Source organism: Acanthopagrus latus, chromosome 15 (genome assembly GCF_904848185.1).
Source record: "Acanthopagrus latus isolate v.2019 chromosome 15, fAcaLat1.1, whole genome shotgun sequence".
NCBI classification, from domain to species: domain Eukaryota; kingdom Metazoa; phylum Chordata; class Actinopteri; order Spariformes; family Sparidae; genus Acanthopagrus; species Acanthopagrus latus.
In genome coordinates, this window is record NC_051053.1 from 21,406,900 (window position 1) to 21,428,829 (window position 21,930).

The window sequence follows — 21,930 nt, forward strand, 5'->3', positions numbered from 1 at the left end:
TGGAATGTAAAGGCGAATGACATTCATATGCATCAGTCAGAAGTAATAAATCTAAATGGAAGTATAACAGATTTTTATTAATGCGTGCTGTCGATGTTTGTGCGCATGAGGCAGAAAAAAACGGGCGAAAAAAATCGCAGCTACGCTAACAGCAGCACCGCTACCGGCAGCACCGCAGCGACAAGCCAGCCAGGGTTTTGACAGCAGTGAGAAAAATTCGATCTAATTGAAGGATGCTTGTCAGGCCCCTAACCGTCAAACTGCTGTCAGGAGAAAATTGCCTACCAGCCATTCTCAGTCAGCTCTCCGGCTGTCTCTCGCCCCAGCAGCAGCAGCAGCAGCAGCACACTCACAGTCTGCAGTTATAGACAGAAGCAGTTTATTCAACCAGTGCGTCACGGATCAAAGTGGTGAAATCACAACACACTCCTGGAAGATGTCAAGTGATGACACTGGCTTGACATTGGGGTTTGAGGCGTCTCCTATACCACTCTACTGTTGTGGGCCTGCACTGATCGTCCTCTCCACCTATAGCTCTTTCTTTAGTCGTCCTCTTCCTCCGGCTGGCTTCCATCAGCTCAGAGGGTGATGCGTTTACATCTGTCATGCACATCTGCTACACACCGAGGCAGAAATAGATGGGAATTGAGCGAAGAGAGGAGTGTATTCCCAAGAAGCAGACACCAATTACAACAGTAATGCAGTGAATTAGCAGGAGGTCTGCAATTACTTCAGGGCTGCATATATTTATGGGGGGTTTTTTTCAGGTTCCTCCCTCTGTGGATAAAATATATGCATATGTGCCACCTTCCCCTTCATTTACTGATCATGTATCATGCACGTACCACAGCAGGGCAGAGTGAACGCATCATATATTACTTTATTTGAGCCGGAAAGACACAAAGAAGAGAAAAAAAACAAGGCTCATAAAAGATATAAGATCAATGTGATAGACTGCTAAAACGTTAGCCACAAACACACCATTTTAAGTCTTAGAAAAACAGATACACAGTGAATTCAAAGCTTTGTAAAAAGAAAATAGGTAAACTGAATGGATAATACCATCCTGGAACAGCAAATTCCAATTAATAGAATGAGTTAGAAATCATCTTATACTTCTCTGTCACTGGTGTCTGCATAAAAGCTGAGATCGTGTAAAAAGAAAGAAAGGAAATGGTGACACTGTGTGGTTGTTTTATGTAAGTGAAGGTTGTATTTGATCAGTGGTGGGAGAGGTATACACAGTAAAGCATTCAGGTAAAACTCCTGCATTAAAAAGTTCACTAAAGTAAAAGTACGGGGGCTGGTTGAGGAGCTCGCGGCCTCAGGCAGGAGGAGATGAGTTACAGCGCTCTCGCTCAGCGCAGGTACAGTTCAACTATGCAGGAAGTTTGAAGTTAATAACGTTTGCTGGATTTCTGTTTCGGGTGATTGAAAAAGTCAGCACTGTCTGAGAAAATGGACAAGTTGCCAGTGGCGATGGCTGCCATCCAGGAAACTCCCCTGTTCGCCTGATTTGACACCCTCAGTCTGTCTTTTCCCCAAAAATGAAGGAGCTCAGCGGTCACTGTTTTGACAGCGATGATGATGACATGATTGCTGTTGTAGACCAACAACACACTGACTTCAACACAGAAGGGCTCTGTATGCGCCGTGACCAAGTATGTGACTGCAGGAGGAGGCTGTGTTGGTAAATAAATGTGTCAAATTTCCTGGAAATGAGTCTTTCCACTTGAGGCCATGGATTCATTCATCCTCCTCCATATTAAAGTATGTTTCTTTAGTATTAAAAAGGATAATTAAATATACATGTATTGGCACTTTTCATTAAGGTTTGTTAAATATAACTAATGGCTTTACTAATAGTTAATAAAAGTGTTTACTTGTGCTTCATAACTCAATTTTAAGTCATCAGTAAGAGCAACTTACAACCTCTGTAATGAATCATCTTTGTTTTTTCAGTCTCTGCGCTTGTAAATGTGAGTAAGTCTTAAACACAGTTATGGGTTTTCTCAATTTTTTGTCAGTGAAAGTGGGTCAGTCATCTGTCATTTAAATGTTGAATCATTGATAAAGGTTCATTTTAATAATCCATAAAGTCTGCAGCTGTACATTTCAATAAGTTGTTAATAAATCTATAGATTCTGGTCCAGATGCTGCAGGCCTGTTCTGTGATTGGTCAAATGATCTAATGTACAAGCATTCATGCTTCATTTAAGCTGTAATCTGTATTTTACAGTAACAATGTATCAGATGGTGTTGAAGCAGCGAGCCTGTGTGAAAGGGCCTGTTCGATGCGATGAATCTACAGAAAATGCTCACCCAAATTTGTGTCAAAGCAAATTCATCCTGTTTATCTCTCTGAGCCGTTAATTCACTGAATTGCTTCTCGCTCAAGTCTCTCTGAGGTTTAGCTGGCAGCTGCATTTAGAAAAGAAAAAGCTCTGAAAACACCACATAACAGCAGATAAACACAGTTTGAAAGTAGCTACTGAAGGTAATGGAGTGCAGCTGAAGAGGCGTTTACAGAATATATCCTGAATATTGGACACAACTCAAAATCAGTGCGGGTGTTGAAGTGTTTGTTGGTACAGCGGTTCTCGAACTTTGTGTATGAAAACCTTAACAAAAACAGACATGAACTATGTCAAGTCTTATTCATGAATGGGATTACAGTAAGTGGATCCCCTTTGTTCTGGGAACACCCTGGAACCTCCTCAAGGACCCCTGAGGGTCCCCGGGTCCCACTTTGAGAACCACTGTGTTATCATATCAGCTTAAAATGTTGTGTTGTGGCCAAAATAGAAAGATAGAAACTGTCCCATCAAAATGAATTGAAGCTGTTATTTTATGATTAAAAGTTACATAATGTTTGAACAAAGCCTTATTAGTAAGTGGTGTCCATGTAATGTATGACATTTAATTCAATAATTGGATTCATGACGTTGTGGAGGTAAAATGTTTATCTGCAAAATCACTTGTAGCTTCCACTGTCATGTAACAGTACCTCAGTAACATAGTGTACATAATATTTACCCCTGAAATGTTGTAGAGCAGAAGTGTAAAGTAACTTGAGTACAACTACTTTTTGTCTCTGTGCAGATGTAAACACTTCAGCTCGGCCTCGTTGTCCAGGAGATGGCAGCATATGAGTAATTTCCACTGAGCCCCTTTAACAAGGATGTGATGAACAACTGCTAAATAACCAGTTAATGATGCAGCCTCTCATCAAATTAACGTTAAGATGGATGTAAAACGCCCAGAAGTTCATTCTCATTTGACATGTTTTTTTGTAATACACGAGCCACACACAGATGTTTTATGCTCTTTTTTTAATGAAGTTACACTGATGATGTTGTAGAAATGGCAGCGGACGTAAGCTGTGCGAGCCCGGGAGAGGTAGAAGCACAGCTGGGTGTCGGACGGTCGCAGTATGCCACAGCGTGAGGTGGGAGACAACACACAGATGTGGAAAAATGATGCCGTACGAGCCGTCAGAGAGACGGCGTGAGCAGGTGTTTCAGCAAACACAAGGACGGACAGTCAGTCAGTGCATAGTGGTGCTATAAAAGAACAGTAATGTTTCAATAATCTGTCAGCTCAGTCACAGATCACTTGTTTGTTGTGACGCTCAAGTTTTTGGAAAAAGGTCCACGACAAAAGATTTTCTCAGTTCGTTTTCTCAGTTTGCTGGACGTGACGCGGCGTTAATGCATCAGTTACGAGGATTCTGGGTCATGAGCCTTCAGCTTTCAATAGTTCTTTTGTCTTTCAGTGTCACCAGCTGCAGCGTGTCAGTCTCGGTTTATCTTTCATAGATGGGGATTGAAATAAGCCGGCTGGATGAATCCACTGGGCATGAAGGGATGCAGGAGCCCTCCGGTGGACGGAAGCGGAACAGCACCGGCCGTGTGGAAGATCACGTTCCCAGAGCTGAAGCTGGGGAAAGTTTGGTGGAAGCCGGCAGGGTTCGACCCACACGGGGGCGGGTTGGGACTGACGCTGACAAGAGAACTGGAGCCGGGCTGCAAGGTGCTGTCCGCCCCGGGGTTCTGCTTTTTCCACTTGGTCCTCCTGTTCTGGAACCAGATTTTCACCTGGGTTTCGGTCAGACTCAAGGACAGGGCCAGGTTTAGTCTCTCGCACACGGACAGATACCTAGTAGCTCGGAACTTGTTCTCCAGAGCCACAAGCTGCTCGTAGGTGAAGGCTGTTCTGGCGCGGCGGGGTTTGGCGCAGGCCTGGTCCGGGCGCCGCCTTTTGTGCGGTGAGGGGTCCTGCAGGGGGACCGTGGTCTCTCCGTCATCCTGGTCGACTGTTTCAGACGGTGTGGAGAGCAGAAGGGGGTCAGCATCACCTGCATGTTGTCTGGAGGCTGTGGAGTGTTTCTCTCCTGGTTCTTCCTCTGTGAATGAAGAAAGAAGAGTTAGCGCACATCACATCCTCTTTAGCATAATCTGAGACTTTAAAGGGGCACTACGTAGTTTTGGAGAAGGAATTCAAACTCAGAACTTTACTGTTTAAAATATTAACGAGGTAATAATACAAACTCACAAAAAAAAAAATGTTTCAATAACTGAATAAAGAGGCGGATCTCTGAGGAAAAAAAGGTCCCCAGAACACTGTTTAGAGCTAGAAAGGTGGCAGGGTCCGCCACATGTAAATAAAATGTGTTGTCCTTTAAGGTCAGTTTGTTTATTCAGTCATAAAGACAAAATAAAACTACATTATTTGAATCTGATTTTTGATGTGTCCCTGTGAAGTCCAGCAGCAGTTAAATGGACCGTGGTGCTGAAAGGACAGCTCCTGACAAGACACAAGTCATGTGTTAGAAGTGAAACCTCACACCTGCCTCAGAGATGGGTTTTTTTTTTTTTTTTTTTTCTCCATTGAGCACCTTTTTTTTTTTTGTCCTTTTGGAGCAGCAGTTTAAATACCGAACACAGAAGGCCTGAAGTTGACATCTGTAAAGTGTTTGATTAGGATCCGGAGGTCGTTGGAGCGGAACAGAGCATAGATTCATAGAAGGTGAGAGAGAGAGAGAGAGAGAGAGAGAGAGAGAGAGAGAGAGAGAGAGAGAGAGAGAGAGAGAGAGAGAGAGAGACTTGGTCACTAATCCTTAAATAATTTATAAACCACACAGCGCCTCAAATGTCATGTTGCGGAAAAGAAATCCCGTCCAAATCCAGCCCCGCCACCTCAGCCGTGACGTGCTAATGGAGTTTCATATTTGCGGCCGGGTCGATAAATGTCATCTATTTAAAGGGAAGTTTTAATCGAACGATATTTAGGATCAGACATGGATGGGGTGTGAAGTTTGTACCTGCAAGGTGCTGGAGGGAGATATGCAGGATGCAGTAATGGGATATCGATCAAAGCGCGCAGAGGCATCCTCAATGGGACGATTTAAACAATTATCTAGCCTGCCTGTCCCGGTGCCAATCACACGCCGGGGCTCTGGGACCAAGCCTTTGTGGCTTCCTTGAAAGGAAACGCAGCCTTGGAAATTAAGGGAAGGTCATACAGAGATGACAATAAATCTGATAGAACATAGCGATTTACTTGCGGCTGTTTGGTGTGGAGGAAAAAAGTTTTTATTACAGGATTTTAAAATTTAGATTTATTTTATTCATGTGCTCCATTTTTTTTTTTTTTTTAATGACGCAATCTATATTTAAACCCGGACGTTTTTAAGTACTTGACACATGCAGTGAAAACAAATGTAAAACAGTGCAGACTATGACATGTTTGATGAATAAGCTGAATTTCACTCTAAAATTGTGTGTTTTCTTTACCTGCTTCCGTGCGCTCAACTCTGAAATCTTCCCCTGCGTCGCTGTCCGACTCCAGACTTGTTCCCTCCGCGCTTGGCACAGGAAACTTCTCCGCGACGATGGAAAGTTCGTTCACCCGTTTGCTGTTGAATTTATTCGGATCCAATATATCAATTATAGAGAAGGAAATCTTGTGAGTGGACGTCGTTGTCACTCCACAGTCCCTGGGCTCCAGCATCCTTCACAGAGAAAGACCTTTAAAGCGATGAAGAAGAAGGGGGAAAAGGAGCTGCCGTGCGTAATTACGCGTGTGGAGAGGAACTTCTCATAGTTAACTTCTCATCTTCAAGCTTCATCAAACCGGATTAGCGCTGATCATCCCTCTGTGTGCGGACTTCCTCTGCTTTCTGTCTGTCAGTCTCACAGCGAGTGAAATGACCGGAGCGCGGTCTTTAAAGCGTCTGTCCCCCCCAGTCTCCCAGCCGGACACGTGACACAAACACTATTAGCGTTTTCACACGACCACCTAATGGGCTCAAAGCATTCGTCGATAATCACCCATATCATTAAATTCAATAATCCACGGCGACCTAAGAGTAAATTGGGCACAGATGGCACTTGATCCATATCGCAGATCTGCCCTGTCTCCACAAATTGGTCTCTTTTAGAGGCGTTACTGTCGTGAGGGGATTTTCGGGTCCCTTGAGCGACACAGGAACTTTCTCTTAATCGAAACCTAACGGTCGCTCGCTATAAACTGCTGGCTTTTCATGGGAATGTTGCAACCTCATCATAAAGTCATATGTTTATGTAAGACTTTCTCCATTTGAAAGCTGGATGCATCAGTACTCATTAAGCACAGAGGTAAGCAGATGTTAAATAAGTGGGAAGGAGAATAAAACACCTTGATATCTCCTGAAAACACATAACTACAGGACGTCTCCTGTCATTAATAATAATACATGTACTGTAGGGTAAAATGGCCTTTAAATAATATTGTAGTATTCTGGGGATATAACACGATGCACCAACTGCAGCAACTTTAATAAAGTTAAATGACAGAAAATAATATTTGGAATGTCAAAATGGGTTGTTCTTTATGTGTTTTTTATTTATTTTACGATTCTGGGAGAGATCATTAATGATGCCAGGATTGCACCTTGGAGAAGGAAAAACATTATTTGAATGTTATTCAGTGAGGACGATGCAGTTTAACACAGCTTCAAAACGGAGAATGCACCTGACGTGCTGCAAAGAGAGTTTATAGCTGATGCAGATTTTCAGCTCTTACATTATTTTTTACATGTGCAGCATGATTCAAACATACAGCTTTCAATGTTCAGCATCATAAAACCACTGTAGGATAAAAAACACACAACACAACATATCAATACACACCCTACATCAAACTACAATAAAATACAAATGTGTACAGCTGTTAATCTTTTGTTGTAGAAGATTTTAGAACGCTGCTTGTCCAAATTCAGATCTATGTGATATTTTACAGTTGCAATTCACAGCGCTCCTTGTTACCCTGTTACTGTCTGGTCTTTGTGTGTATCTGGACGGAGGCTCAGCAGACCAAATCAGATAAAATAGCAAACAAATAAGATACAAATTAGTTAAAGCAGTTACAGACAGTTATTAAGAGCATTTCTAAAGCACCAAGAGGAGACAGAGGTTTTAGATTTAAGTCTTTTTTAGAAGGAATTCCCTGAGACTGATGTATTAAACCTACAGCAGCCAAGATCCTCCAGTCACCCGATGAGGAGAAAATGGTTAATTCCTTACTTGCTTGTTTAAGTCTGATAACAATCTTAACCAAACGATGGCCACTTGTACCTGCTCATTACAGAAAACTAAATAAGGATGTGTGATTTTGACTGACTCGAAGGATCCATAATGCATCACTTGGAACGCATTCAAAGCTAAATTGCAGGTGCACAGTGAATACGGCTGATTGTTTTCTCACCTCGGGTGATAGATTTATATTCACAATCAGTCGGCTCCCAAGTCGTTGCTATTAGTATTCAATATAAAGGGACATTGGGGTTGTTTAAAGCTTGATGCCTGGTGATGGCTAAAATGGTGAAACCAGCGCTGGATCAATATTCTCAGCAGGTGTCCAATACAGATAAAAGCTGATGGCTACAGACAGTCATTTTGGATACTGGAAGGCCAAACCAGTAACTGCAAAGGCAGAGGAGAGCTGGCGTGGAGCCTCCTTTAACTCCTCAGACCTTGAATGACCTATTTGCATTTGGAGTTGTTGCATCTCGTATGATTTCTTTGAATTTAAGTCGGTTTTATTTTTGTGGAATTTAAAATGTACCTTTTTTTTCTAAACAAAGCTGCAGCTCGGTGGTTCCTCTTTGTTCCACATGTTTAAGCATTAACATTATCATTTTACCATCTAAGCCTGTGAGGTCTACACACACACAATGTATGTGGATGAGACAGACCCACAGACAGACAGGAGGGCACGAGGGCCATTTCTCTGTTTGTAGTTCCGTGTTTACACACTGTTAAATGCCTCCCTTCACAATTTCCTGTGTTTCTTATACAGTTCGGGCTGATTACTCTGCTACATGGAGGTTTCATTGCTGCCCAGTCACAGTCTGGCGGACCGGCATGGTCTGCAGTAGTTACATAGTCAAACATTTGTTAAAGCCGCCCCTACAGGGTGTCCGCATGTCGGCATTTGCATGTGTATGGCACTTGCACGGCCATTACTGTAGCCCTCCATATGAATAGAGCCCACTGCGCACTGGAGGTTTACAACTTCCTACGAGAAAGCCCAGTGGCTGGACATCTGTTTGTGTGGATCGGCGGGACAAAGGGACGGGGCCCCGAGGACAAAGAGGCCCTCAGGTAGACTTCAGAGAGCGGGAACGGCAGCTGGCTCAGCGCAGAGTCTGTACAGGACCAGAGTGAGACTTCAGAGAGGAGGGGTGTTCCCTGTCGGACACCGCGGGGAGCCCAAGAGACACACTTCCATCCAAGACCCCCCTCCAGGGTCAATAAAGTCATCACTTGGCAGGGAGGCTGCCCCCAGTCTGCTAAACGTCAGATAATTTGTCTAATGGCAGGAGCGGCATTATGAGCTGCAGTTCCACTCACAGACGGTAGTGTCCATTGTTTTCTCTGAAGTCCTCCAGTGTCTCCTCAACTCTCCTGTAAAGTGGGACTCAGACAAAGGAGCAGCAAGTGTCTGCTGAGCCATTAACAGAGGCTGTTAGATCTCCTGTGGCAGATTCCTGAACTTTGTAGCTGCCGTGGTTCCTAAGATACAGTAACATCACTTACGGTTTTCGCGTGTTTCGGGACAGAGATGTGGGCTCGAGGCGACACGTAATTGAAAGACCTGAGACTTTACTTGACTTGAGACATGATGAATTAAATAATTTGTCTGTGTTCATTTTAGATTTGAGTTTTGTAAAGATGAAGAAAGATTTTATGCAGTTAGTAATGTTTTTATTTGACAACATTCATCTCACAAGTTATTGTCATATTTTTTAAAAACAGGTTAGATATATTAGCCATGTTTAGTTTATTTTGTCCTCCACTATATGTATTTTAAAACGTTACTTAGTCTCAAGTTAATTTGCAGATGAAAACTAATGACATCAACTAATGAGTTAGGGTTAGCTGATGATTAGCTGCTCAGAGCCAGATAGAGATTCATGTGCAGAGCCAAAGGCATCAGTGGGAGAAGAGCTCAGTTATTACTCGTCAACCTTCAGGATTAAAAAGCAGATTTATATCCACTCCTGTTTATCAACCTGACTGCAGCAGCGGTCCACCTTCATTTCCGCGTATTTACGTAGTGAAATGTCGACTGTTTACTTTGTGAACGTAACATTTGAGGAGGAGAAGAACCAGAATCTATGGTGAGTGTGAAGATCAGTGAGAGTTGGTGTGTGCCCTTGTATGCTAATGTTAGCTTATGGCTAATGTACAGTAAAGTAATCAGGCTGCTTACAGTGGATTAACACCGCATGTTTAACCAATAAACACAAAAGGTCCTGCTTACTTCAATGTTGATGTAAACAACGTTGATTTCTCTGGGTTTGAACATTGTTGGAAACATTTGGGATTATATCAGTAAACGACTCGACAAAATATATAACAAAGGTAGTTTTTGAACATTTTAATAAAGAATTCCAACATATTATATCTCAGAGTAAAAGATTAGAGTACTTTTTCTACTCTGCAAACGATAACTGATGCATAACAAATCAGATTTTGTCCCTGCAGCTTGATTTTCACATTGTGCTAGCATGAATCAAGTGGTATTGTTTGAAGTACTGTCTTCAGTAATATGTATGAAACTCATGGTTAACGTGCTGCAACCCCCAGTTTGGTCATTTGAGTGCTGTGTGTAACATGTGACTAGACTTTTGTTCTACTATCTGCGCTCTAAGGCGGTTGGCATTGTTGTGTTGCAGTGTCGCTGTAGATCAATACAGTACAATTCTCCGTAACGGGCATAAAGCCTCCCCTCATTTTGCCAGGTCGCCCGTCTGCACGGCGTGCCGACAGGGTTTTTTTTTTTTTTTTTTGCTGCCAGGCTCTCCTTTCAGTTAGACCTCTGTGTTTGTTTGACTCTCTCTGACAACAAGGTCAGTGGCATTGCCCAGTAATTGTCCTAACGGCCTGTATACCTGTTGGGTGGAGGCGAGTAATGAGAGTTTTTCATTATGGGCGGGACGGGTGAGTGCGCCTGGCAGATGCTGACAGGCAGCAGATGTGTAAAGTTGGGGGTGATTTGTAAAGGGGTCAACTGCATCACAGAGGAGATGGAGGGCGATGCGGGGTGGGGGTAAATTATGCTGAGGGACATTGTCAGTCATGCCGCGCCCCTGTCACAACAAGGTAAAGGTCAGTTCAAACGGCGATGTCGTCAACTAACAAACCGGCGCAGTGTGGTCATATCAGAAACTTTCTGTCACGTACTGACCGCAGATGTTTACTTAAAAGTTCATTTTGTCTTTTTAGGCCTTGTTCCAGTTTATCTATTATTATGTATTTTTAATGCTTAAAACTTTGGATCTAATGTTTTCAAACCACAATTGTGCCCACTAAAAATGCAAAATTGACTGTTGCGTTATTGCAAAATAAGCTTCCTTTGTTGTCTGTTTCCATTTCATTGTTGTGTTGAATTTACAAAAAAAGAAAACAGTGATTTGTTCTGCATCCTCTCTCATTAAAGGGGAAACTAATAAGACATGGCCAAGATTCGATAGTGGCTCCAAAAATATAGGGAGCAGCTTATCACCATGTTATCCGATAACTGCTGCTGAATGTACTCTTTGCTGTCGCTATCTTTGGTTGCAGATCACTAATTAGCTCAGTTAGCCGAGGAGCTAGTGGCCCTGGTAGTTGACTGGAGGCTGCCCGGACCAGGAAGAGGTGGTTTACAGTGGCTTCTATCAGGATTATGACTCCGGTGAGCGATGAAACGGTAAAGGAGCGAGACAGAGAGTTGGGCGTTTAGCATCAGGGGAGTGTATAGCTTGAATGTTTTTACATCTTACTCGGTAAATTGAGGATTTATTTCGACTAAACCAGAGGTGATTGTGGAAAGATTGGTGAGTCTTATTTTGTTAACCACGAGTTTGGTATGGTACGGTACTGCTGTATTTTTATATTTCATACGGGATACAGATGTCAGGGTACGTACGATCTTGACATTTTGGGAGTCATCTTGTTTACTTCATAGACTACGGAGGAAACTCACCTGTTTTATACATCAGCAAGCTGAATCTATAGCAGGCTAACAGACTACCTGGGGCTAGCTGGTTAGCATGCTAACTTCATTAGACATCTCTGCATCACACCACCTTAACATCTTCAAAATAACATCTGCTGTTGTTTGTTCTTCTTCACATTCTGTTGATAGCATTAGTTCCATTTTGTGAATGTTTTAAACTTAAAATTCTGGCTCTATCGTGCACACTGCCCCTTTAAATCAGTGTTTTTCAAACGTTCTCCAGCAGAAACTGAAAAAAGTTCACCTTTTTTTTCCGCACGTATTTCATATTTTTCCCCCGGTGGATCTAGTTTGTGAACCACTGCATTAATGACACACAAAACATGCTTTAGTCTCCTCGGGCATTCACACGGCTTTGTAGGCATACATGGATTCAGAAATCAATGAAAATCATGATCCTCAATTGTGATATCGCCGCGGGCGACGGGCTGAGGATCAGAGCGTTTGATCTCATTTCCATTCCTTAAGCCCGAACTCGCTTTTAATTTTGAGGAGAAGAGAGTATTGATGTGATTCAAGTTCAAATGATAAAGAACACTGAATACTAGAATTCACTAGTGTGGAAGACAAGACAACGTGTAACACAGCAGCATTTTGTGCAAATCTGAGCTTTCTTGGCCTGATTCCCTGGCCAGGCCTTCGGATTGTTCTGTCTGTAAATTGGGCTACACGGATATTTTGGCCGGCCTGTCCTCACCGCACAAAACACCCACCAGCAGCCACGGGGAGGTGAGCGCTGCGTTGGGTAAAGCAGAGTGTACATATTGTGAGAGACCGGGAGGAAACTGCTGCAGCTGCCTGTTTGTCCACAGGACTGAGGCCCTGCTCGTAATGGCTCTGCAGTCGCTGGCATCTGCACAGAGCGCACTGTCACTCAACGTGAGCATTGATTAGCCATTGTTCTGAGAAGGTCACATCATAATTCATTAACAATAATTAGTCCCGCAGTGCCACCTGCACTCCTTCCCTCGATTGCCCTGTTAAATTACGAGCAACCATCACGGTTCACGCGTGGAACAATGAAGATGTATCCGCAACGTAAAGGCAAGAGCTATTAGTTACATTATTTAAATGGACCCGTTTAAACCTGGGGAGCTGTCTTTATGAAGGGCAATTAGGCACTAACCGTAATTGATAATTCGTGCTAATTACAATTAGGAAATATAAATAGTGGGTGTAGGATTAATCATCATTGTGGTTAAGCGGGGAGCAGCCATGGTGCAGGCTGGGTAGGTGTGATGGAAGGCAACGGATTAAACCCCATTCATCTCCATCTAGTGCAGAAACAGATTGTGTTTGTCCCTTTATATTTCTCCATTGACCATTATCTCTTTTTTGTTTCGGTGCCCTTGCCAAATAGTGCGCGAGGTTGTGGCTGTAGTTAGTGAGCTGCAGAGCGAGAACACAGCGGCTCTGTTGTGTACGATGGTACCGCGACAACTCAGTCTCTTTTAGTCTGTTACAGCCCGACAGAGGTGAAGCTCTTATTACTGAGCAACATCTCTTACAGTTTTGGATTTTAGCTTTCAGATTTGTCCTTAAAAATTCAATCTTTTTTATCGTATCCATTTCAGGTTTGGTCAGTTTTCAACACTCTTTAAATTTGGCAGTTTTACTAGTTTATCTGCAGGTGATCAATGCCCATTTCTACATAATGTTGCTTTAGGTTAAGAATTTGGGGGTTTTTTTACAGTTGAATATATAATGTGTCAGAGACATAGATAACTGAGGCAGTTTGGGTTTTTAACAAATACCAAAAATAAACAATACCACTCAGCTGATAATAATCCCGGACAACAGTCACTGTTCAGTAAAAAAGAACCAGATCTGCCCATTATTACTGCTAATTAAAGGATAAGTTCAGCTAAAAATGAAAATTTAGCCAACATCTCCTCGCCCTCATGTTCTGTGGTACAAATCTTCAACTTTCAACTTTCCATCAGCATTTCTTGAGCTTCACAGCGAAACAGTGTAGCAACATTCTCCTAAACAACTTAAGTAGATGGGGACTTGTTCTAAAATGTAAAAATACAGCTTGTCCTTCCTCCACCGACCTGTTTTAAAGCCAGAATCTTCACTTTAATAGGAGAAAGTAGGTGCAGTCTCAGTCTTGGCCATGTGTCAAGGGTGTAAATAACACCTTTTAATCAATTTGGGATCTCTGAGCCTCCAGAGGGTTGGATTACACTGATGAGCTTTATGGAGCCGTTTTATGTTTTTCTTTTTTACGTCAGTTCTTTTCATCATTTTAAGATGAGTCCCCACCTGCTGCAGTTGTTTAGGAGAATGTTGCAACACTATTTTGTTGTGAAGCTCCAGAATGTGGATTTTCCATCAGCATGAGGGATAAAGATAATGGCTGAATTTCTAATTTTGCGTGAACTTAGCCTTAAACATATCAAATGTTTTGTATTTACTTTATTTTTATTCTAATTCAGATATGGTTTACAAGTAAGCTGTTTTAGTTCACATCTGATTTTATCATAATTTGTGTTTTTTGTGTTTCAGCTCATAACAATAAATAATCACGATCTGAATTTTAGTTTCCTACCTTGTGTTTGAGTCAGTCTAATATTTAGGCCCTCACCAGGTTGCGTCTCACATTAAATCTCCGCCCTTCACCTTTAATCACACAAAGGTTCTCCCAAGGTCACCTCATGTGACCTTTGAACTCGGGTATCTCAGCCACGAGTTCGGAGCCGCGTGCACACTCGCTTCCTCCCCGGTGCATGACGACTTTATCATGTGACTCAATGAGATGCAACCTCATGAAGACATTCCCACTACGTCTCGGCTTACATTTCAGCTACAGACAATCCATCAGCGTACGCAGCGTCGAGCCGCCCACGCACGCACGCGTCTGCAATCTAAACAACTGCTCCAATGAGTCGACTTACACATCAATCGCCCAACAGCCTCTTTGGTCTGAGAAGAGACAACAGTCTGATTTAAATGAAAATACCGAGCTGTCTTAGCTGAGCAAACAAACGGATGATCGGCCGGGTCCTCTGCGGTAGGTATGTGGGCATGTTGACTCAGATGTGCCCCCATTAGACTTTATTGCTTTATTCACAGGGGATTTGAATTAATCATTGGGGTTTGTACGTGTGTGTGTGTGTGTGTGTGTGTGTGTGTGTGTGTGTGTTTGTGTTAGAGAGAGACAAAGAGAGGGAGACCCCAGCCTGAATTATATCACACCCACCTCTATTATTTCTAATTCTGTTGCTGTTAGGTATTACAATCAAATGACATTAAAAAGCTTAAAATTCAGGTTAAAGATCATGTAAAAATTTTATTAAGGCATAATAAAAGAAACTTGATTTAGTGGTAAGTTTAGCGCCTTTTTTCTGTTTCCTTTCACTGTTGAAATTTGTGGCAGGCTAAATGTTCTTCCCTGTTGTTCTGTCTAATAAAGTCCCAGAAATGCTTCCACGCCGTGCTCTTAAAATGGGCCCCTGCACCACGAGGCCCCCACCGGCTGCTGGTAATTGCTACAGTGAGAGCTGGACCGTTGAAGCTGCTCTAATCAATAAAGTCTTCATCAGCCATTTCCCCTGATGATTCTCCCTCATTTCTCCCTTAATTGTTCTTTTTCATCAAACAAGGTCTGTGTGTGTGTGTGTGTCTGTATGTTTGTGTGCTCCCTGGAGCGCGCGCTCCGGTCCTCCCTCTCAATGGACTGCGGCGGCTAACAGATTGCTAATAGAAGCCGAGCTGAAAACGGCGGAGGGAACCTTTGCCTCCGATAACAAGACGGTGACCTCCATGGGAGGAGGATTACTGTTGATCCAGGCTCACGCTTCCCCAGAGCAGCTGCACTCCTGACACAGAGCATCAAACAAAGACCCAGAAATGTTCAGGTGACGGATCAGCTGAGTTTTACTTTAACCTGCGCAATCAACAGGAATCCAACATGCTTTTTTTGATAATCCTTAAGTTTGTTGTAGCAGCTTTTAGAAATGCATCGGCACATGTGGATATCTGTAGCAGTTAAAGGTGATTTCAGGGATTATTAACCTCCTAAAATGTATGTTTACAATAATTAACTTTTCTTAATAGTTATTTAACTGTAAGCAAACAACCTACCAAAATTTACCTTACAATTATGTCTTGTAAAGTTGCAACTGATGTTGGTAAATGGTTAATAAATACTTTGTCAATCATCTATAAACACAATCTTTGCTACTTCAAAAAGCTTAATAAAAAAGCTGTTTTTAAAGGGTCGGATCACAAAAAAAAAATTCTAGCTTTACCATGTCTGACTTTAGCTACACAGGCACTTTTGCTTTTATTTGGGTGGTGAGTTGGATGATTCAACCATTTAAAGAAGCAGTTTGAATGCAGGTGAGACAACCCAAACCTGCAAACAGCTACTGAAGGAACTTTCATTTTCACCACCACATCATATTGTGAAGATCTTGATCTAGCTTGTACATTTGTTATGGAAGTAAGTTAAAGAAAGATGCAACTTATTTTCTCCAAAAACTTTTCTTTTTTTTTAAAATCCAACTTTCAGGATGCATAATGATGAGGTCATTTATATATTTGTAGCTATTTATGGGCAATCCAACACTGCTGGATAATTCTGAAAGTCAAAACTCAAGCTGGTTATGGAAAGTTTTGTTCATATTTGTTCTCTGTACTATATTCTAAAAACATATTCGCTATTGTTTTCTTATTTAGAGCCATCTTTATAAAGCAAGTTTTAGATTTCTACATCAATTTCTATTTCTGCGTCAATAGAATATCCCCATTTTTAAGTCCAGTCTCTCGTGAACACGTTCAGTGTTGGTAGTTGCCCTCTGCTGCCCTGTAACCTTCATCCTCAGACTGTTTTGGCCCCGTGACTGCCAAAGAATCGGAAATGATTGGGGTATAATTGTTTTCCTTTCGCACTTATTGCCCTTCTGTGCTAGTAAAACGGTGTGGGTCCTCTCCATCCCCCAGGGGGAGGAGTCGCTGGCTTTCATAAGGCGTCCGTCCTGCCTGCGTGGCTCTGCAGGCATCACTGCCCATGTGGAGCATCCAGCCGTTAAAGGACCGACTCCGGAGCAGAAGAGGGGGAAAAAGGAGAAGGAGGGGGCTGGTGTCTGAATTAAAGGTAAATACAGCTCAAAGCAGTGACGCCAAATTTCACATCCTTACATTATGACACCCATGAGTTCTGACTGAAATGAACTTACATGCAGAAATACTGAATTTATAACTTCTGTCGAGCGTCCAGAAGAGGTGAAAGACTTGACAGATCTTACGGAAGTCAATGCACATTAAGAATTCTTCATTAAATACTCAAATACAGCTCTCCTGACACGCCAGTAAATCCTCCAGGTTGAACCAGGGGATCATCTGGCGGGGGGAGCTGAGGGTCATTAACTGCTCTTAATAAGATATGACTAGACCTTCCCTGAAATTAAAATGAGCTGCCATCAGTTTAACCTTATTGATTCCACACCTGCAGCAGAGAAAAAAAGAAAAAAAAATGATCCACAATAAAAGAGTCTGAGGAAAATTACTAACTGGATATCATCATGTATCTTCTGCATCTCCAACTATTTCACAACGCTGCCGTCAGAGTCCTGGCGAAAAATTAAGACATTTCACCATTTCACTCTAATTCTACAATCCTTACACCTACATCTGAATCATTTCGTGGCTCAGAGCTGAAATATAATCTCTGACATGTTCGAGCCATATGAACCATTGAGACCCCTGAGGACAAATGTGACCAGAGCTGGAATAATCTCCGCTCTCATATCAGAGAGAAGCTCTGACTCTTTTAAACTAAAGGTAAAAACTACTAATAACTCAATCGTCTTAGCTTAGCTTTTCAATTTGCCTTTTTTTATAGTTATTATATATACTGTTTTCTATCATCTATTATCTCTTTATTTGAACTGAACAAGTTAAATAATCCTAAATTCTGTGTTTCTTGTATTTCTGAGCTCATCATTAAGTCGCTATGCATTGCCAAATTAACAAAAATCACAATGCAGACTCGTGCTTTCAGTAAGACAAACACTTTATAATAAGCTCCGTCTAATTAGCATCAATTAACATGTTACCTAGCCCTTATAAATTACCTTTGCTTTCTTAGACCCAGCAGCTACAAAGAGTACAGTTATCTAGTAAATGCATAATAAACTATGTAATAATCTGAATAAAGCAACAACACAAAGATCAGTACAGGTTTAGCAATGACATAAGAGGTAAGTTAGTTAAACTCAGTAAGTGTTTGTAATGTTATTATAAACAAGAAATTAACGTAGTCTATAAACTGTCTTATAAATGTCAAACAATAAACATGTTGGTGATGATATGATTGACATTTCTATAGCTTATTTATGTTAATAAATGTCTTATAAGGCCAGTATTACCTATTAATTAATGCTCTTACTTATAGAGCTGCAGTAATATCAATTTAAAGTTACACCACGGTACCAAAATTGACAGGAGATTATACAAAGCATTCTTTTTTCAGTCCTTAATGGGTCATAATAATATTGTATACTGATATATTTTCTGAGATGCTTGTATAAAAAACTGTGTCAACCCTAGTTAGCAGTTTTTCCTTTAATCATTATAATTACATTAACTTTAAAGTCTCGACTAATTGCAGAGCTACAGTAAGTCGATTTGTGTACGAGGTGATATCAGAAAAATGGCTGATTCCTCCATTAGAGCGCACGTAGTGAGGGGATTAATGCCGCCGTGGCACTCTGCCATAACAGTAAATACGGCCTTGATGAATCTGTCGTATATCACGATTTATGGAACCTTTAGGGTTGTTGACTTACAGGGCTTTATTGAGAAAATTAGATTTGAGTTGTCTAACAGCCGGGCCACTCATCTCCTCAGTAAACTGCTGTAGATTGTGCCGACGCGGGTTTTTATCGACATATCCCATTACTGAGGTCTTCACGTTTTTATGACCATTTCCATAAATTCTGTCTGGGACAATCTCCGCTCTCTGTGGGGCTGATGGAAAGATCATCTCGGGGCTGTCGTTTGACGCTTCAGCACCCTCACACACACACACACACACTCATCATGCACTACGAGCTGTGTGGCTCACTCTCTCTATCTCATGATCGGAGATGCCCCCCCGCTCAGTGATGGAAATGATTCAGACTCTCCCAGACATCGAGGGAGAGGACGCAGAGTGTTGAATGAGTTTACAGATGATGAGAGTCTTAGCTCAGGTCAATCTGTATTTACAGCTCAATCACTTAACAGAGCGGGCCGCTCTATTAGACCGCTATCTATCTGGCTGGGTGACAGTCAGCAGCAAATAGGGCAGTAGAAGGGACAAGGAGGGCAACTGATAAGACCTCTGGGACACTGAGATCACTCTCAAGGGGGGGGGTGTCTCTGGTTTTCTCCCATCCCCATGCCACTATTAATCCATTTAGGGTCAACATTATGTTATTGATCAAATATAGGCCACGCCCTTAATCAGAAATGATGGGTTGGTATGGATGTATAGAATGTTATGTCTAGTTCCCACCAGTAGTGCCTCCTGGAATAACTCTATTTTGGTTTGTGTGAGAAATCCCCCAAACTGAATCACTGTTCTGTCCAGTTCGTCCCAGTGAACACAGCGTAACAGAAAGCTGAATCATACTTCCGAACACATATGGTAGAATGTTTTGAGGATTTCATCCAAACCCCACATCAACATTAAAAAAAGGGAGTTTTAAATATTTAGAAATATGCACTTGAGGACCACAAAAAACAATTCAGTCCAGATACTCTGAAGGGATGACTAATCCAAATTATTAAAAAAAAACAACAACACATGCTTTCCTCTTATAATATCACGGGAAAAAGAGAATATTTCTACCTCCGACTGGGTTCAAGAAAAACATCATCGTCAGCGTTTCAACATATGAAAGTTTGAAGGCGACCTTCCAGCCATGTTTGTGGCGAGAAAATTGGGTGTTTGTAACGAGCCCTCAGAAAACTCAAGCTGTGTCTGCGGTGACAAAAACTGGTATTTTAAGCTAAAACATTATCTTTTCCTGACCCTAATTAAGCTTTTTATGTGCTCAAACGTCCTATTTGCAAGCAAAGTTGACTTTTGAGACAAAAACTGACGATTCTGGGTTGAAGGACGGGTCGGCCACTGTCCCAGTGCGTCACTATTTGATGAGTTAGGAAACCAAAAGCGTCGGAGGAGTTGGAAATGAGACTCAAAAATCTACAAATAGGATCCTTAAACCTAACCAGACCATGAGCAGCACGTTGTCGCAATGCAACATGGAAAATGTAACCTGATGAAATCGAGTTTCAGAAAGTCTATGGTTCACATTTGTTGTGGCAATCAGGTTGAAAGTAAACGTCTTTGAGCGTCTTGTGCACATTTATTTAGTTAGTTTAAACATAGTTTAACCAAAATCTGACCAACAAAGGGTTGAATAAGCTGCTGAGATTGTCTGGACCATCTTTATGTTACTGATGATTAAATTTGGCCCAATTTGTAATTGAACAGCCCCAATATATAAATGATGGTGCATATAATTTGTTGAACTCTGTTCTCAACTTCTATTTTAAAGGCACAAAGTAGAATAACATCCAAACGTCAAATAAGCAGTTTCATACTTTCTCTCATTATCACTCTACTGACGGCTGTTAGCTGCACTGTTTTAGACTTTAAAATGTGTTGCTGCGCTCCATCTTTGTAAAGTAACTCGCACATGGACCATAATGATGTAAAATCAACAGTACTGACTTTGTCCCCTTTCAGACTGTAAAAACATTTTACTGTTGTGTTTTAACTTCTTTGGGGGGGATAGTTTTCAGTGGTGTCATTTAGAACCTCTATTTTATCCAATTATTTCACAATATTGCTTTAAAATTAACCGCACACAGTTTTAATCATATTATTTACATACTGCACACTGTGGACTGAGATACTGTATGTGATATTTTCTGTGTCAGAAGGGGGAGCAGTTACCTCAGAGATCTCAGCCTGCAGGGGAACAATGACAAGAGCTTCTCTGTGGATCGGCACCAGTTCTGTTATTAACAACAACAGAATGAATAAACTGATAAATAACCTGAGATTAATTTAAGGTTCAGACAACTTGATTAATCCCACCAGGGGAACAACTCACCTTGCATACACATTAAAACAAACAGTAATATGTAGACGTAAAAATAAATGAGTAATCAATAAAATTAGAGTAATACAACAATTAAATATTAAACAATATGTCAAGGAGCTCCATGGAACAAAGGAGTCTATAATACATAGAAGTTAATAAATAGTTGATCATCAATTAATAAAATATTTATATAGTTTTTTTTTTTTAATTTACAATAAAAAATTGTAGAGAGAATAAAAGATTTTGAGAAGTATTTAGTTTAACAAGCAGTGCAGTGCATCGGTGCAATGTAATTACAAAGTTTGTTCATGCTGGTGCATTAAAATATCACATACCAACACTTTTATCCCAAGAGCACCTTCACTCGCAAACTGATGAGGGGAAAGCGAGAAAGTTCAGTCGTTGTGCAGCTTTACTCAGATCTGGCGGTGCAGTTTTTCTTTCACCCTAAATGAGGTTTTAAATGAGATTTCTGGACTGAACGCACTGAACTCGTCACCTCTGCACACATAAAAAGCAAAATGGTGCCATCTGCTGGCTCTGCGCTGTAATGAGGTGCTACAGAGTGGAGTTTGGCTGCAGTGTTTTCCCACAAATTACATGTTGGCCTCATTATTCTGCTCGCTGGATTTAGCCTTTACATGCCCCGTGTTACACACGGTCATAAAACTCTCCAGTCACAAATATTACTAAAACATGTGCTGACTTATACACTCGTCTGTGCGTGTGTGTGTGCTTGTTCACGTGTGCGTGTGTGGCACAGTGGATGCCTTTATTAAGTATGAGCGTCACTGGCGGCACAATTTGTTCCTTGGAGACAATGCAAGGTGTTGTGCAACAGTGTGTGAAATGATTATTGGCCCTGACATGAACTCTGGAGGAGATGAGGCCCTGATGGAGAGGTCAGGACGGGGTTATCAGACGAGAGCGAGCAGATGAGCACCCTGTCGCCGCCGCGTGTGTGTAAAACATTAGCGCCGTTATTCCGGCTCATTGAAGCTGGAAAGATGAAGGTTAACCGCACTGTTTGTCTGAGATCTGTGCACAGTTTAGATCTCCGTCCGGCCTCGTCTATCTACTAAAAGGTTCAAAGCCACAGGGAGCGTTCGGCTTCGTCCGCCGCCGGACAGCTGCCTCTCAGGGCTGGGTGTTGAATAATCATCACTGGGCTTATTGGTTTTGGTTATGGCGTCTCAAATTTCCCCGTCCCTCCGCCTGATAGACATCTAGACAGCTTGTTTTACTGGAGCACTGTGTAATAGAATGGCATTTCAGGAAG

The 21,930-nt window shown here is 41.8% G+C and overlaps 1 protein-coding gene across 2 annotated transcripts; it reads right to left on the minus strand.

Moving 5' to 3' along the window:
* Positions 1-3,316: 3,316 nt before the first annotated feature.
* Positions 3,317-20,559, minus strand: nkx1.2la (NK1 transcription factor related 2-like,a). 2 transcript variants are annotated; one of them, XM_037123431.1, is made up of 3 exons: positions 20,501-20,559; positions 5,796-6,013; positions 3,317-4,405 (listed from the first exon to the last, which is right to left on the minus strand). In XM_037123431.1, the coding sequence occupies exons 2-3, from the start codon at positions 6,010-6,012 to the stop codon at positions 3,813-3,815; spliced, it is 810 nt and encodes a 269-aa protein (XP_036979326.1). In that variant the 5' UTR covers position 6,013; positions 20,501-20,559; the 3' UTR covers positions 3,317-3,812. The 2 variants fall into 2 exon arrangements, with proteins under 2 accessions (XP_036979326.1, XP_036979328.1); XM_037123433.1 differs by having other exon boundaries at positions 5,796-6,029; positions 20,501-20,519.
* Between the last annotated feature and the right edge of the window lie 1,371 nt (positions 20,560-21,930).

What these genes read in the sequence shown, in the direction of transcription:
- nkx1.2la (XM_037123431.1), bottom strand. Translation starts at nt 6,012, where the DNA reads ATGCTGGAGCCCAGGGACTGTGGAGTGACAACGACGTCCACTCACAAG. An exon ending in AGTTGAGCGCACGGAAGCAG is followed by an intron (nt 4,406 to 5,795) that starts GTAAAGAAAACA and finishes CTTCATTCACAG; the next exon opens with AGGAAGAACCAGGAGAGAAA.